This window comes from Eretmochelys imbricata, chromosome 7 (genome assembly GCF_965152235.1).
Source record: "Eretmochelys imbricata isolate rEreImb1 chromosome 7, rEreImb1.hap1, whole genome shotgun sequence".
Taxonomy (NCBI): domain Eukaryota; kingdom Metazoa; phylum Chordata; order Testudines; family Cheloniidae; genus Eretmochelys; species Eretmochelys imbricata.
In genome coordinates this window covers 108,356,356-108,369,012 of record NC_135578.1, presented here as the reverse complement: position 1 = coordinate 108,369,012, position 12,657 = coordinate 108,356,356, and the positions used below count along the sequence as shown (strand labels likewise).

Below are 12,657 nucleotides of genomic sequence, written 5' to 3'. Positions count from 1 at the left end.
TCCAAGCTGTCACTCCTGAAAATGTTTTCACTCCTTTATCTAAAAGTGTGGAAGAGTACATACATTATAAGGAAAGAGATAAAGGCAGGGGTTTTGAACGGAGTTCAAAACAGCGTAGGTTACTGTTTTAATTGGTTGATTAGCATCCTGACTGACATTAATTTCACAGCTTTAAAAGAGGAAAGCACAAGTTACTATTGTAACAAAGCATGAATTTTGTATTCTAGTCCAACCTGATCCTGAGAGCGTGGTTTTGAGCACTGATGGGGGGCGCTATGATGTTTACCTGTATGACAGACTAAGAAAAGCTGTATATTGGGAAGAAGAGCCATCTGAAGTCAGACGATGTACATGGTTTTATAAGGGAGACAAAGATAGCAGGTTTATTCCTTATACTGAGGACTTCAGTGAGAAACTAGAGGTCAGTATTACTTTTAAGTGAACGTAACTAAGAACTTAACCTAATAATTCTGATCTATTACCTCTCTTCTAGAAAAGCTTTTACACCTGCTTGAAATTGTATTAGAGAAAGGGGCTAAATTAGTGTTTTCTAATTCACAAAGTGGGGCTTTGTAAGATGCTTTAAGACTCACTTCTGTCCCCTTGTGCTGTTGGCCTAAAATATATTATGCAGTTTGTCAGATTATAACTAGAGTCACATTATAGTGCTATATATCCCTATCATTTTCCCTACTGTAAATAAAATTATGCAAGTAGTGTCCTAGCATATTCTAAAAGCTTGTCAACCTGGTGCATTAGTGCAGTGTTTCTCAACCTTTTTGATACCAGGGACCACCTTTCTGCTTTCCTAAACTGTCATGGAGATCTCAGGAACAGGCGCCAGTCCACAGACCAGTCACTGAGAAATACTGCGTTAGTGCACACCAACTGGGTTGTAAATTCTCGTGGTGCACCAGCATATCATGCACTAAAAGTTTCCTAGTGCACAGTGACATAGTACTGTTTGAAACAGGATTACATCACCGAGCACTGGGGAACTTTTAGTGCATGCCAGCAGGGTTCACACGGCCAGTTCATGTGTGACACACTGGTGCACATGAGAATATACACCCCAGCTGGAGTGCCCTAGTGCATCATGTAGACAAGCCCAACTTTTGATTTGGCATGTTACATGTAGTTAGTCTAAAAAGACATACTGGTTTTACATAACTTGTCTATTGTTGCAGGCAGAATATAAAAAAGCTGTAACTGCGAATCAGTGGCACCGGCGACTTGAATTTCCAAATGGGGAAACAATTGTTATGCATAATCCTAAGGTAATGCTAATTATCTGGTTTTTAGGTCTTTGCAGTGTAGCATGAAGTTGAGTATGCTTTTGTGTAAAATTAAAGCATAACTTGAATGCAAACTTAGCCTTACGTGGAGTTTTAAAAATGCACTTATCCATTGCTCTGGGTATGTGTATGTTAAAAATAATGTTTTAAAACTCTCCTTACCCCAACAACCTATCAGAAATAATAAAAATCATCCTCTCTTCTAAAACCTGAGAGATTTTGCAATGTAACCAAAAAGTCGATACACTTGGGTGTTCTTAGGCCACTGGGGAGGTGGGACAACTTTTAAAGTCAAAGGCCTTTTGCTGTGAATACCTGCCTGCAGCTCCCTAGTTGTTAAATGAGGGATTGTCAGCTCAGCTGACCTTGGCTATTGTGGTATCATGTGAGGAGATATGCAAAAGATTTTAAGGCCAGATTGACCACTGTCGTCATATACTTTGAACTCCTGCATAACACAAGTAGAAGAAGAGCTCTGTGTGAACTTGAAAGCTTATCTCTCTCACCAGCAGAAATTGGTCCAATAAAAGATATTATCTCACCCACCTTGTCTCTCTAATAACCTGGTACCAACACGGCTACAACACTGCATATAGCACAAGCTGTGATGTTTCAGCTAGTAAATCTTTCAGGCAGGCAGTACTCAAACCATTACGGGCTGTTTAGTTTAAAACCTGTACCTTAAATTTCACCAAACCGATGTAGATTGTGGAATACAGGTGTAACATGCTTGTTGCTGAAAATTCAGGTAAGTAGGCAGATGGCTGAATTCTGTACCAGCTGAGGTTTCTGAATTGACTTAAGATATTGCCCCACGTGAAAAAGTGTATCATAATGTTGTCACTTTGAGAATGATTTATTGTAAGTAACTGTAGTGAGGTCTGTCTCATGGCAGAAAAATATCTCACCTGCTAACCAGGTGTGGGCATGACAAAGTAAGAAAGGTACTCTTGGGCATTGCAAACCTGAATCAATCAGCAGGCCAACTTCCCCCGGTTATGGAAGACAACCTGGCAAAGGTTATTTTGTCTAGGTACTTCCCCCAAACCAACAAGAATTACTTAAGTCTTGTTTGAGTTTAGTTTTAGTCGGCTAGCCACTCACCCGATAAAGCATAGGAATAATAGTAGCTAAGAGCAGACAGTGTATTGGAGTCAATCACAAGAGATACATTTAGTGAATGAGAAGAGCTATATTCAAACATACAGTACCTTCATACATTCCAAGACCAGAATTTTCAGGTAAACAGACTAGAAAATAAGTTTTCCTTGTTTAAAGTTAGACGATATATTTCTTTTCAGGTTATAGTTCAATTCCAACCTTCTGCAGTACCAGATGAATGGGGGACCACACAAGATGGTCAGACAAGGCCAAGGGTGGTAAAGCGTGGCATTGATGATGATCATGATGAAATTCCTGATGGTATGTGACAGGGCATATGTGGACTGCAGTGGGAGAGTTCTCCTGAGTCCCTTTTTTGCCTGTGGTTTGCAAAGCTTTGATCAATCTGATTTACAAAACAATCGCTCTCTGCCCCAATATATTTGTCAAGCAGACAGTGTTTCCAGGAGAGTGCCATTCTTATAACCAAGAGGAAAGCAAGTATTACCAGTGCAACCATCATTGCATATTATTGGAGAACATTTGTTTGCTTTTGTAAGGGTCAGTCTCTCCTTGCCTACAAATAAATCTTCCATTTTCACAGCTAAATCGGCTTCCTAAATCTGCCTTTTTGATTTTTAAGCTACTCCATCCCATAATTCGGAAAAGTTTTGAAAATTAACAGTACTTAGTTTTCTGCTAATAGATGAAGACAGTGTGAGAATATAATCTGGCTGATGGTAGAGTTGTGCTAATTATATAAATCTTAGACTGCTTTGGCTGGAACTACAACTTTTCCTTCACATTTGAACAAAAGACCCAACATGGTCGTCAGTTTGAGGTGCTTGAATTGCTTTTAAGAATGCCCTTCTTTGAACTTGCACTGTACTTCCATAGATGGGCAGGCTCTGAGGCGCGTGCGTGTGTGTGTGTATATATATATATATATACACACACACCGTATAATTCCACATTTTCTTGCATGTGGAATGACACCGGCATGGTAGTAAATAATAAAGACAGGAAAAGTTAAGTAAAATTGGAGGGGTGGCAAGAAATGGATTTTCTTAATTATAAAAGAAAATTTGTAGGTGAAATTGTATCCTGGGCGACATTATTACTGTCCTGTCCTAACCCCCTAAATCCTTGTTATATAAAACTACATGACCAAACTGCGTCCCTGTGAACATAATCAGATACTAATACTACTTGTTCTTTTGCTTTTTATAGGGGAGATGTCTCAAATAGACCATTTAGTGTTCATGGTTCATGGCATAGGTCCTGTGTGTGATTTACGATTTAGAAGCATTGTTGAATGTGGTAAGTCTTTAATCATAGCTTTATTCCGAAGTATTTAAACTTGGGTTATAGTTCTCTTCATTAATTGAATTCTTTAATGTAGTCTAGACAGTTTTTATATTGTTTTTGAAATGTTATTTGAACAATGTGTTAATTTAAGAACTGCAAATATTTCCTTATTTTGAGAAAGAAGCCAAGAATGGAAGAGAGTATTATTTTTTTCTCAAAACGGTTATTCATAATTTTAGCCATTGCTATGAGTCCCTCAACACTAAACTCATATTTTTATAAGTTCCTGTATAACTATTGAAACAACTTAAACATTTAGGGTAAGACTTTTGCCCAATAAATTTATATTCCATATATTCTAATCAAAACAAAAAAAAAACCCACAAAAATATATTTGATCATGAAACTAAATATGGTTTTATTTGGGGATACACCAAATACAACTTTGAATTAGATATTTAACTATTTCCTGACAGTTTTCTTCTACCTAGATAAGTAGTTTTTGTGAAATGTTGTAACTTCTTAAAAAAAAAAAAAAAAAAGAGTAAATGGGGAAAGAGGTCTTTAAAAATGTTTAGTATAGTTGAGAAACATATTTGAAATCATGTTGTGTTAGACTTTTTTTGATTAACATTAATATCCGATTTCCATTACTTCCTCTCCACCCCCCCACCCCCCCAGTTGATGATTTTAGGACCGTGTCTCTGAAACTGTTGCAGACTCATTTTAAGAAGTCTTTAGAGGAACTTAAAGTGAGCAGAGTTGAATTCCTACCGGTTCACTGGCATAGCTCTCTACATGGGGATGCAACAGGTGTAGACAGGTCTGTATACAGCACGGTACCACTATGCACAGCCTCTGTCATACAAATTGCATAATACAATACTTTATAGAGTTAAGGAAAATGAATGAGAAATTACCATATGCCATAAAGGTAGGGTAGATAAACATGGTCTGATAACAATAGAATGATTCTTCTGTAATGTTTTAGTTGAGAAGTTTCTAATTGGTGGGTGCTAGAACAAGCTGGATGATCATATAGTGCTGACTTCCCTTATTTCCAGTTGCTAGACTTCATTAAAAGATAATAGATTAAATATTTTCCTGATATTTCTTTTCCACATAAGCAATTCTGTTAGTTGTCGTTAGAGACGTTATGTGATCATGAATAGGAGGGAAGATAATGCATAAATATGGTAACCATTTCCCTGATGGGTATTTCACTTATCATTTTTACAGCTGAGTGCAGTAAAGAGGGTTAATATGTATTGTCTTTTCAAATATTAACCTCTCCTCTTGTCACTGCTTGTCCGTCGTTTGTAGCCGCCCTCTGTGTAGTCCCATTCTTATTGTCTCTTCCCGCCCTGTTTGCTGTGCTCTCTCTCTTTCCTTTCTGGTGCAGGCTGTACTTCACCTCCTGTTTTTATACACAGTCATTTCTCCCAATCCCCACATCCTTGGCAACAGGGGAAAAACTATAATGAAGTAATACCACAGGTTTTTCCTTAAACCTAGACATGACATCAAAGACTGAGAGACATATAAGTTCCTTAACGTAGAAATAAGTACACTAACAATTTAAAGAGAAGGTATTGGCAGTAATGTATGAGTTTGAGATAAGACCAGAACATTTTATTTTGGTTTGAGGAGTGTGGAGAACATGACTGCTATGGTTAGGATATCTGAATTGACTGCCAGATGGTTAAGCCTTCAAAACTATGGAAAAATGGAATTACAAAGCTCTTATAAAGACTTTTAAAATAATCATTCTACATCTTAAAATTTTTGCACCACTAGGAATATTAAAAAGATCACTTTGCCAAGCATTGGACGTCTGCGTCACTTCACCAATGAGACCTTGCTTGATATACTGTTTTACAACAGCCCGACCTACTGTCAGACCATTGTGGATAAAGTAGGCCTGGAAATGAACCGCCTACATGCACTTTTCATGAGTCGCAACCCAGACTTCAAAGGAGGAGTCTCTGTTGCTGGGCACAGTTTAGGTAATCTACTAATATATCTGTTTACTTTCTGGGACAAAATAGCATTGTTCGATAGAGGAAAATGCAAACTGCGTTTAAGCGTGGGGAAAGCTGGCCTGATATACCATAATGGTTTTCTAGAGTGTTGTTGGCTCCTAACGCACATTGTCAATGTACTCAGTTTATAATACTTAATTCTTAAGAGACATTATGATCTAGAGCAGAGGTGGGCAAACTCCGGCCCATGGGCCACATCCGGCCCCCGGGACCATTCTGCCCAGCCCTTGAGCTCTCTCCCCTACTGTTTCCCGTTCCCCCGCAGCCTCAGCTTGCCATGCCACCAGCGCTCTGGGCAGCGCTGCAGTGTGGCTGGCTGTGGCTGGGTGGCGCAGCTGCCAGTCCTACCGCTCTGAGAGGCATGGTAAAGGTGCAGGGAGCAGGGGGGTTGGCTGGGTTGGGAGTTCTGAGGGGGTGGTGGCAGGGGATGGGAAACGGGGGGTTTGGATAGGCGTGGGAGTCCCAGGGGGCCTGTCAGTGGGCGGGAGTGTGGATAGGGGTCAGGGGACAGGGAGCAGGGGGGGTTGGATAGGGAGTGGGATCCGGGAGGGGGGGCGGTTAGGGCTGGGGGGGTCCTGGGAGGGAGGGGTCAGGGGACAGGGAGTGGGGGGGTTGGATGGGTTGGGGGTGCTGAGGGAGGCAGTCAGAGGGTGGGAGGGGGCGGGGCCACGCTGTTTGGGGAGGCACAGCCTTCCCTACCTGGCCCTCCATACAGTTTTGCAACCCTGATGTGGCCCTCGGGCCAAAAAGTTTGCCCACCCTGATCTAGAGGTTAGAGCATGGAGATGGGAGTCAAAAGACTTGGATTCTAGTCTAGTCTTAAAAAAGCAATTTGACATCTGACCATGGGTTAGTCACTTATCTTCTGTGCCTGCTTTCCCCAGTTGTAAAATGGGGATAATACTATCCTACTATGCCTTTCTTATGAGTATTATGAAGCTATGAATTCCTGGCTGTGTTGTCTGGGCTCTGCTTCTCCAATCCTGCCTCTAGGAAGAGTCCATAGCCTTAGGTAATGAGTAAAGGTGATGTTGGCTATTGTAATTGCTTTTAAGTGAACAAGCTTTAAGCACTTCCAATACTCTAGGAATTCTCACATAAGTGTAATATCTAAACATGTTTCTTCTTGTTTTTTATTTTTTCTGTAAAATTATATAAATAATCTTTCTTGCACTTTACCTACAGCCACTGCCATCACCAAGAAGTCCTATTTGTTAAGATTTTGGATCAAGAAAACAGGAATATTTACTCAAAACAATTTATATTTCCAGGTGCCTTAATTTTATTTGACATATTGTCCAACCAGAAAGACTTGACTTCATCAGGAAACTCTGGCCCTCCCACTGCTGCGAATGGGCTTGTGAATGATGTGGTTGTTCGTGACAAGCAGGTATTACTTGCTTACCTGAATTTTGAGATGAATTCACTCTGGTGGTTTTTTGGAGATGTTTCTCAAGCTGTCAGAACTGTTATCAGTTTAGCATATTACCTGATGTGATAGTACATTTTAATTGACTAATGGAAACATGCCATCTAAAAATAGTAAGTTTGTGTTTCTGTAGTCTCTATATTTGAGGTTTCTTGTACCTCAAAAACTTAAAGGTCTGTGGAGGTTCTATCTAGTGGATTTAAGCCTGGGGCTGGGACCCAGAAACTGTTAAGTTCTAAACATTAGCTCTGTTACAGATTCTATGGCATTGAGCAAGTAGGGAAAGTGAGGTAAAGCAGTCTGCAAAAGAGAGGTAAAATACTGGCTTGAACAACTTTGTGAGTAATGATGGATATACATGAGGAGGAGTCCGTTTACTTTAGTTCTCAGGTCTCAGATTGAGAGTGATGACAGGTAGTTGTTTTTTTTTTAAATGTTTGACGGCATTTGATGTGTAAACCATGGAGATTCAAAACTCCTGGAACCTCATTGCCACTTTAGTCTCCCTTTAAATACTTTCATTTAAGCTCAGTCTATTCTCACTGGTCGAAAATTTGATGTTGATATTTGCTATTTGCTTTCTTTAAAGCACTTAGGCTAGGATGATTAACAATGCTCAGATGTTACCGATATTTTAAAAATATGGTTTAGCATATATTTGTGTACTGTAGCTTGCTGTTAACTCCTCACTCTATCTGTCAATCTCATTGTGCTGCTTTAATCTTCTCTCAAGGTGACAGAGGATACCAACTCCTTGGCACCCATGATTACTCCTTCTAGTGAGGAGCCCTGTGATCCTGATGTGGAGGATGAAGTTCCAACCTTACAGAAGGCTCTGGAAATGCTCAGTGTCTCAGAGTATATTGACACATTTGAAAAGGAGAGAATTGATATGGAATCTCTGGTACAGCTAACAGTTTAAGTTTACATTGGGAGCCAGACAATCTTTTTTGCTTTAGAGCTTAGTCTAAATAGCTTTTTTAAAAATTGAAACTTTAATTGTATGTATTGTATACTTAAGATTAAATATTATGTGAATCCATAACACTTTCAATTAAGTAGTTTGGTCTCCTGTTATGTACATTTATTGTTGTCCTGTACCCTCTTTGATCTTTATTTAATTCCGTGTAAATCTTAATCTGTACTATTTGAGTTTACTTAACTAATTTTTAAGCCATATTTTCAGTAAGTCACTAGGTAAGAAATCCTATATATATTTTTTGGGTTTTTTTCCAGCTGATGTGTACAGTTGATGACCTGAAGGAAATGGGTATACCTCTTGGACCAAGAAAGAAAATTGCCAACTTTGTAAAAGACAGAGCAGCCAAACAGGTAAATGCGCAATGTTTTATAATGCATTTATAATGGTATTATTTAACATTATTTGTTTTTCTACTAATACGTAACATTCTCTACTGTTATGTAATGGCCCAAATGATTTCAATACTTGTATATATAATGTGCATAAAATTTCAAGTTTTCCATCCGAAATTGAATTGAAATAATCTTTTTTAAATGTTGTTAAACTCAAAATTCTGAAAATTTCAAACAGTTTTAGTTGCAATGGTTGAAGGTGGCAGGCTTTGTACCTTTTATCTGAAAATCCAGAATCTGTAAAGGCTTTAACATCCCGAGATAGTGAACCATTCAGGTTGTGCGGGTGCCCTCAAATGAAGGCGTAGCCGCAGCCTCTGTCAACTGTTCAAAGTGTTTCCCTTTGCCTGCTATTATCACCTGTGTGGTGTGGTTTGATCCTAAGCCAGCTAGCTTTCATGCAGGATCCTAATTCATTCAAGAACTAGAAAAACCAAGGAAATTCAAAATGTAAGTTTGATGAGTAGACATAAAAATGTCAACAGCAAACTGCTGGTATTACTGCTCAAAACATCTCTCTTACTATACATGTGTGGCTGCTAAGCAGGAGGTTTGACAGGATAGAACCCTACAAGAAACTCCTTTTGGAAAGATAAGCCCTAAATGTTGAGAGAGACTTTAAATATTGCACCCTTCTATCAGAAACTAAACTGACTAACTTAATTTTTAAATAATGTTTTGCCTGTTTATATTTCAGTAAATTAGACACGATTATAGTTTATTTGTCCAAGTAAAGATCTAATATATAGATCGATGAGTTAAAAGCCTTTGGGGAAAAACAAGTTCTTGCTTTTTCCTTTTAGGTGGGTTCTGTCAGAATCTTTGATTTTTCCTTCCCTCGCCCCACTAACTGCAATAACAATGAGCAAAAGAATAATGCAAGAAATCACTGAAGAATTTCCAGTAAATGCCAAATAATCTTTTTTTTAATTATACCAGATTTATAGATCTTATCTGTAGCATCTTAGGAATGTGCTAATTTTTTAACAAGGGGAAAAGTTAATGTGATTGAATTTTTTTAAAAACTGATTTCTGTGTATTAGCAATAAAAATCTATTTTATTATATTTGTAGATCTCCACACTGCACACATGACATGCTTCTGTAGAATCTACACCAGGGTAATGTGGTTTGGCATTTTGAATTGAAAGCAAAACTGAATTTTGTAGAAAAAAACCTTTTCTAACTGGTTCTACAACGATAAAATTTAATACTGTATGGAAAAAAGAGAGAATGAAGCACAGTACAGGTAGCTGCAGTGCATAACTTCTTCATGGCATCTCTGCAACATGCCTCATAGCTAACTTGGAGGGTGAAAGGATATTTCACATTTTGCCAATTTTATCCTTGCTCAAATTGCCAAACTTGTTGCCAGTTGTGGTGGTGAATTTTGTTCTATTGACTGGCAGCTGGACTGAACCACCAAATTAATGTAGGCCACTGAACTGCAGTCAGATAGTGTCTTGTGGTCACTATTGGTCTGAGCTAGATTTGAATGTATGACTTAGAGGCGAAAGTTTCTCTCTCTACCCTAGTCCCTCCCCTGATTAATGCTTGTATCTTTTTTGGTTGTTTGCCGTTCAGTTTTTTTATACTAGTTCTAAATATAACCTCATTTACTGATTGTGTTTTAATTGGTGCTTGTGAAAAAAGTGTGTGTTTTTTCAATAGCAATACCAAATGACTTCCTTCTTTAAATGGTTGATTTTCACTCTTGAGAATAGCTTTCGGTCATCAGTGTGAAAATCCATTGATAGTATAATTCTATTCCTACCAACAACTAATTCTAGGTGGCTCAGTATCAGTTCTTACAGCACTTAATACAGAGTGAGGTGGTCTGCAGTTTAATCATTTTATAACTTAGACTCTCAGGTTTCCTACTATAAGCTGATATTGTCATAGTAATCCCTTTCTGTGCTTTTTTTAAAAGAGAGTGAACAAAACTGCCTCATTTGTTCAAATATTGAACTGATTTCATGCCATAAACAATACTTGTTTTGAAGATTGATGAATGGAGGAATGCTTTCATCTGCTTTCTGTCACTGTTCTTAACATAAACTTAAAATAAATGTTAACACATTCAGTGACTTGGCAACCAGTTATCAACTAGAAGAATCAAAAAATGTGGTGTTTGCTTCGTTGGGTAACATGGCACATATTGTGAGTTTTCTTACAGTTTTACTTTGTTTGGCTGCCTGCAAGTGTTCATGCTAGTTGTGCCCTAGAATCCTCTGTGCAGGTTCCCACAGTGCTCCATAAGGAAGGTTGGTAGAAAGAGGCAAAAAAAAAAAAAAAAAGGGTGGGTGGGATGGGGTCGGGGAGGTGTGTGTGCTTCCAGCATCTGAAACAGACCAATTGTAAATACATAAGGTACATCTGAAAGCCCAAGATAGGGATTGAGAAAAGTTGCCATAACAATAGACTTTTTCAGGTTTTGATAACTTTGTTTCAATAGGAAAAGAAAAAATCATTAGCAGAAAAAAAAGCAGTGCAAACTCAGGAAGCTGCACAGAAAGCAAAAGAAGTAGTTACTTCTGTTGCCACTTCAGAATCTAATAGTCTGCATGAGAGGTCAAAGAGAAAACTTCCTGTTGGTGCCTTGGTTTCTTCTGTGAACATTGACTATGAGTATTTTGAAGTTGGTACTGGCCAGGTAAGATTGTTAATTAAAACATCTTATTTGAGAATAGTGGTATATACTAAAGCAAAACAAAAAAAGTAAAAACATCCCATTTCATTCTAGTCATGTGAAAGAACTTGGGTATTTCTTGTTTTTCATTATAAGTGTGGGAGGGCTTGTTAAAGTTAGCGTTAGGCTTTGCTTTCAGTAATGCGGCCACCACAATTAATTTCACCCCTTCAGAGTGGCTAGGACTGGCTCCATTCCCAAATCAAGGTCTCCTACATTAAATTACAGCACTTGGACTGCCATGGTGTTGAATAGTCATTTGGGTTTTCTTTGGATGCTTACACATTACCTTTGTTCTACATCATTGTAGACCTAAAATTTGAATGGTCTGTTCTTAATCTAAAGTTTTATTTTAAGAAAATACACTGAAATATTTCCTGTTAGTTTGACTTATCCTCATATACTTTCCTATATGTTTTTTAAGGTGCCTTTGCAAGGCTTCTCCATGTAAGCCATATGGGCAGAATATCCCAGTAAATATCTGCCACCCTGCAGCGTAAACTAGCGGGTTGTTGGGTGTTTGCTGAGCCAGTCACCATTTTTCCTTTTTAGTTAGGCTTAAAGTGAATTGCCTGACATTTGAGGTGGCATTTATTTTGTTTGATTACTTTGTGCTTCTAGGTTTCTGTGGCTTACAGTGTGCTAGACTTTGAACCAGAAAATTTCTTTGCCCTGGGTTCTCCAATCGGTGTGTTCCTTTCTGTACGAGGAGTGGAGAATATTGATGAGAACTATAGACTTCCTACCTGCAAGGGATTCTTCAATATTTACCATCCAGTGAGTGAGAAGTACCTGTGAGATTGGATTTCAAGTAATTTAGATGAAAGGAAGGTGGGAAAACTACATTTGAACTTTTTAAGGCACCAAAAGTAATTTTAAAACAGTCATCGTCCCCTGAACGTTGCAGTCACCCTCAGTTATTTCTGAACCTCTACAGAAAATAAGTAGCTGGTTGCAAGTCATGTACTTAATACTTAGCCCAATTACCTTGCCACCTGCCCTCTTCGCTTTCCAAAGCCAAAATAATAATCTTATTGAGAATCTGTTTTCTGTCATCTGACTTTTAGAGTGCTCTTTGTCTTCCTCCACTACTCCACTTCCTCACATTGAGATTTGGAAACTCTTTATAGTTATTGTAAAATAATAGATTTATCCTTCTCTTCATTCCCATCTTGTCATGGTACTAACCAGTATGCCAGCTATATGAAATACTGGAAACTGGGGAAAATCTGCGTTTTTATCTTGACTCTATGTTGCTTTCAACACGGTTGAGTAGTGTATTGCAAGGTTTTGTGGTGTGTTGAATGGTTACTGATATTTGCTTTTTCTGTAGCAAGAGAAATCCTTTTGTGCACTGGATGTATTATGTTAAAGAGCTAGGGCAAAATAATGCTCATCTCTGCTATCATGTCCCTCTCCT

The 12,657-nt window shown here is 38.4% G+C and overlaps 1 protein-coding gene across 1 annotated transcript in view; it reads left to right on the top strand.

Moving 5' to 3' along the window:
• SEC23IP (SEC23 interacting protein) overlaps nucleotides 1-12,657 on the top strand; it is a 38,185-nt gene that overhangs the window by 12,117 nt on the left and 13,411 nt on the right. Inside the window, 11 exon segments of the mRNA XM_077823025.1 lie at nucleotides 228-421; nucleotides 1,188-1,277; nucleotides 2,597-2,717; nucleotides 3,627-3,716; nucleotides 4,386-4,527; nucleotides 5,502-5,710; nucleotides 7,018-7,136; nucleotides 7,909-8,079; nucleotides 8,412-8,507; nucleotides 11,004-11,201; nucleotides 11,859-12,014. Of these exon segments, the coding sequence (XP_077679151.1) occupies nucleotides 228-421; nucleotides 1,188-1,277; nucleotides 2,597-2,717; nucleotides 3,627-3,716; nucleotides 4,386-4,527; nucleotides 5,502-5,710; nucleotides 7,018-7,136; nucleotides 7,909-8,079; nucleotides 8,412-8,507; nucleotides 11,004-11,201; nucleotides 11,859-12,014 (1,586 nt within the window).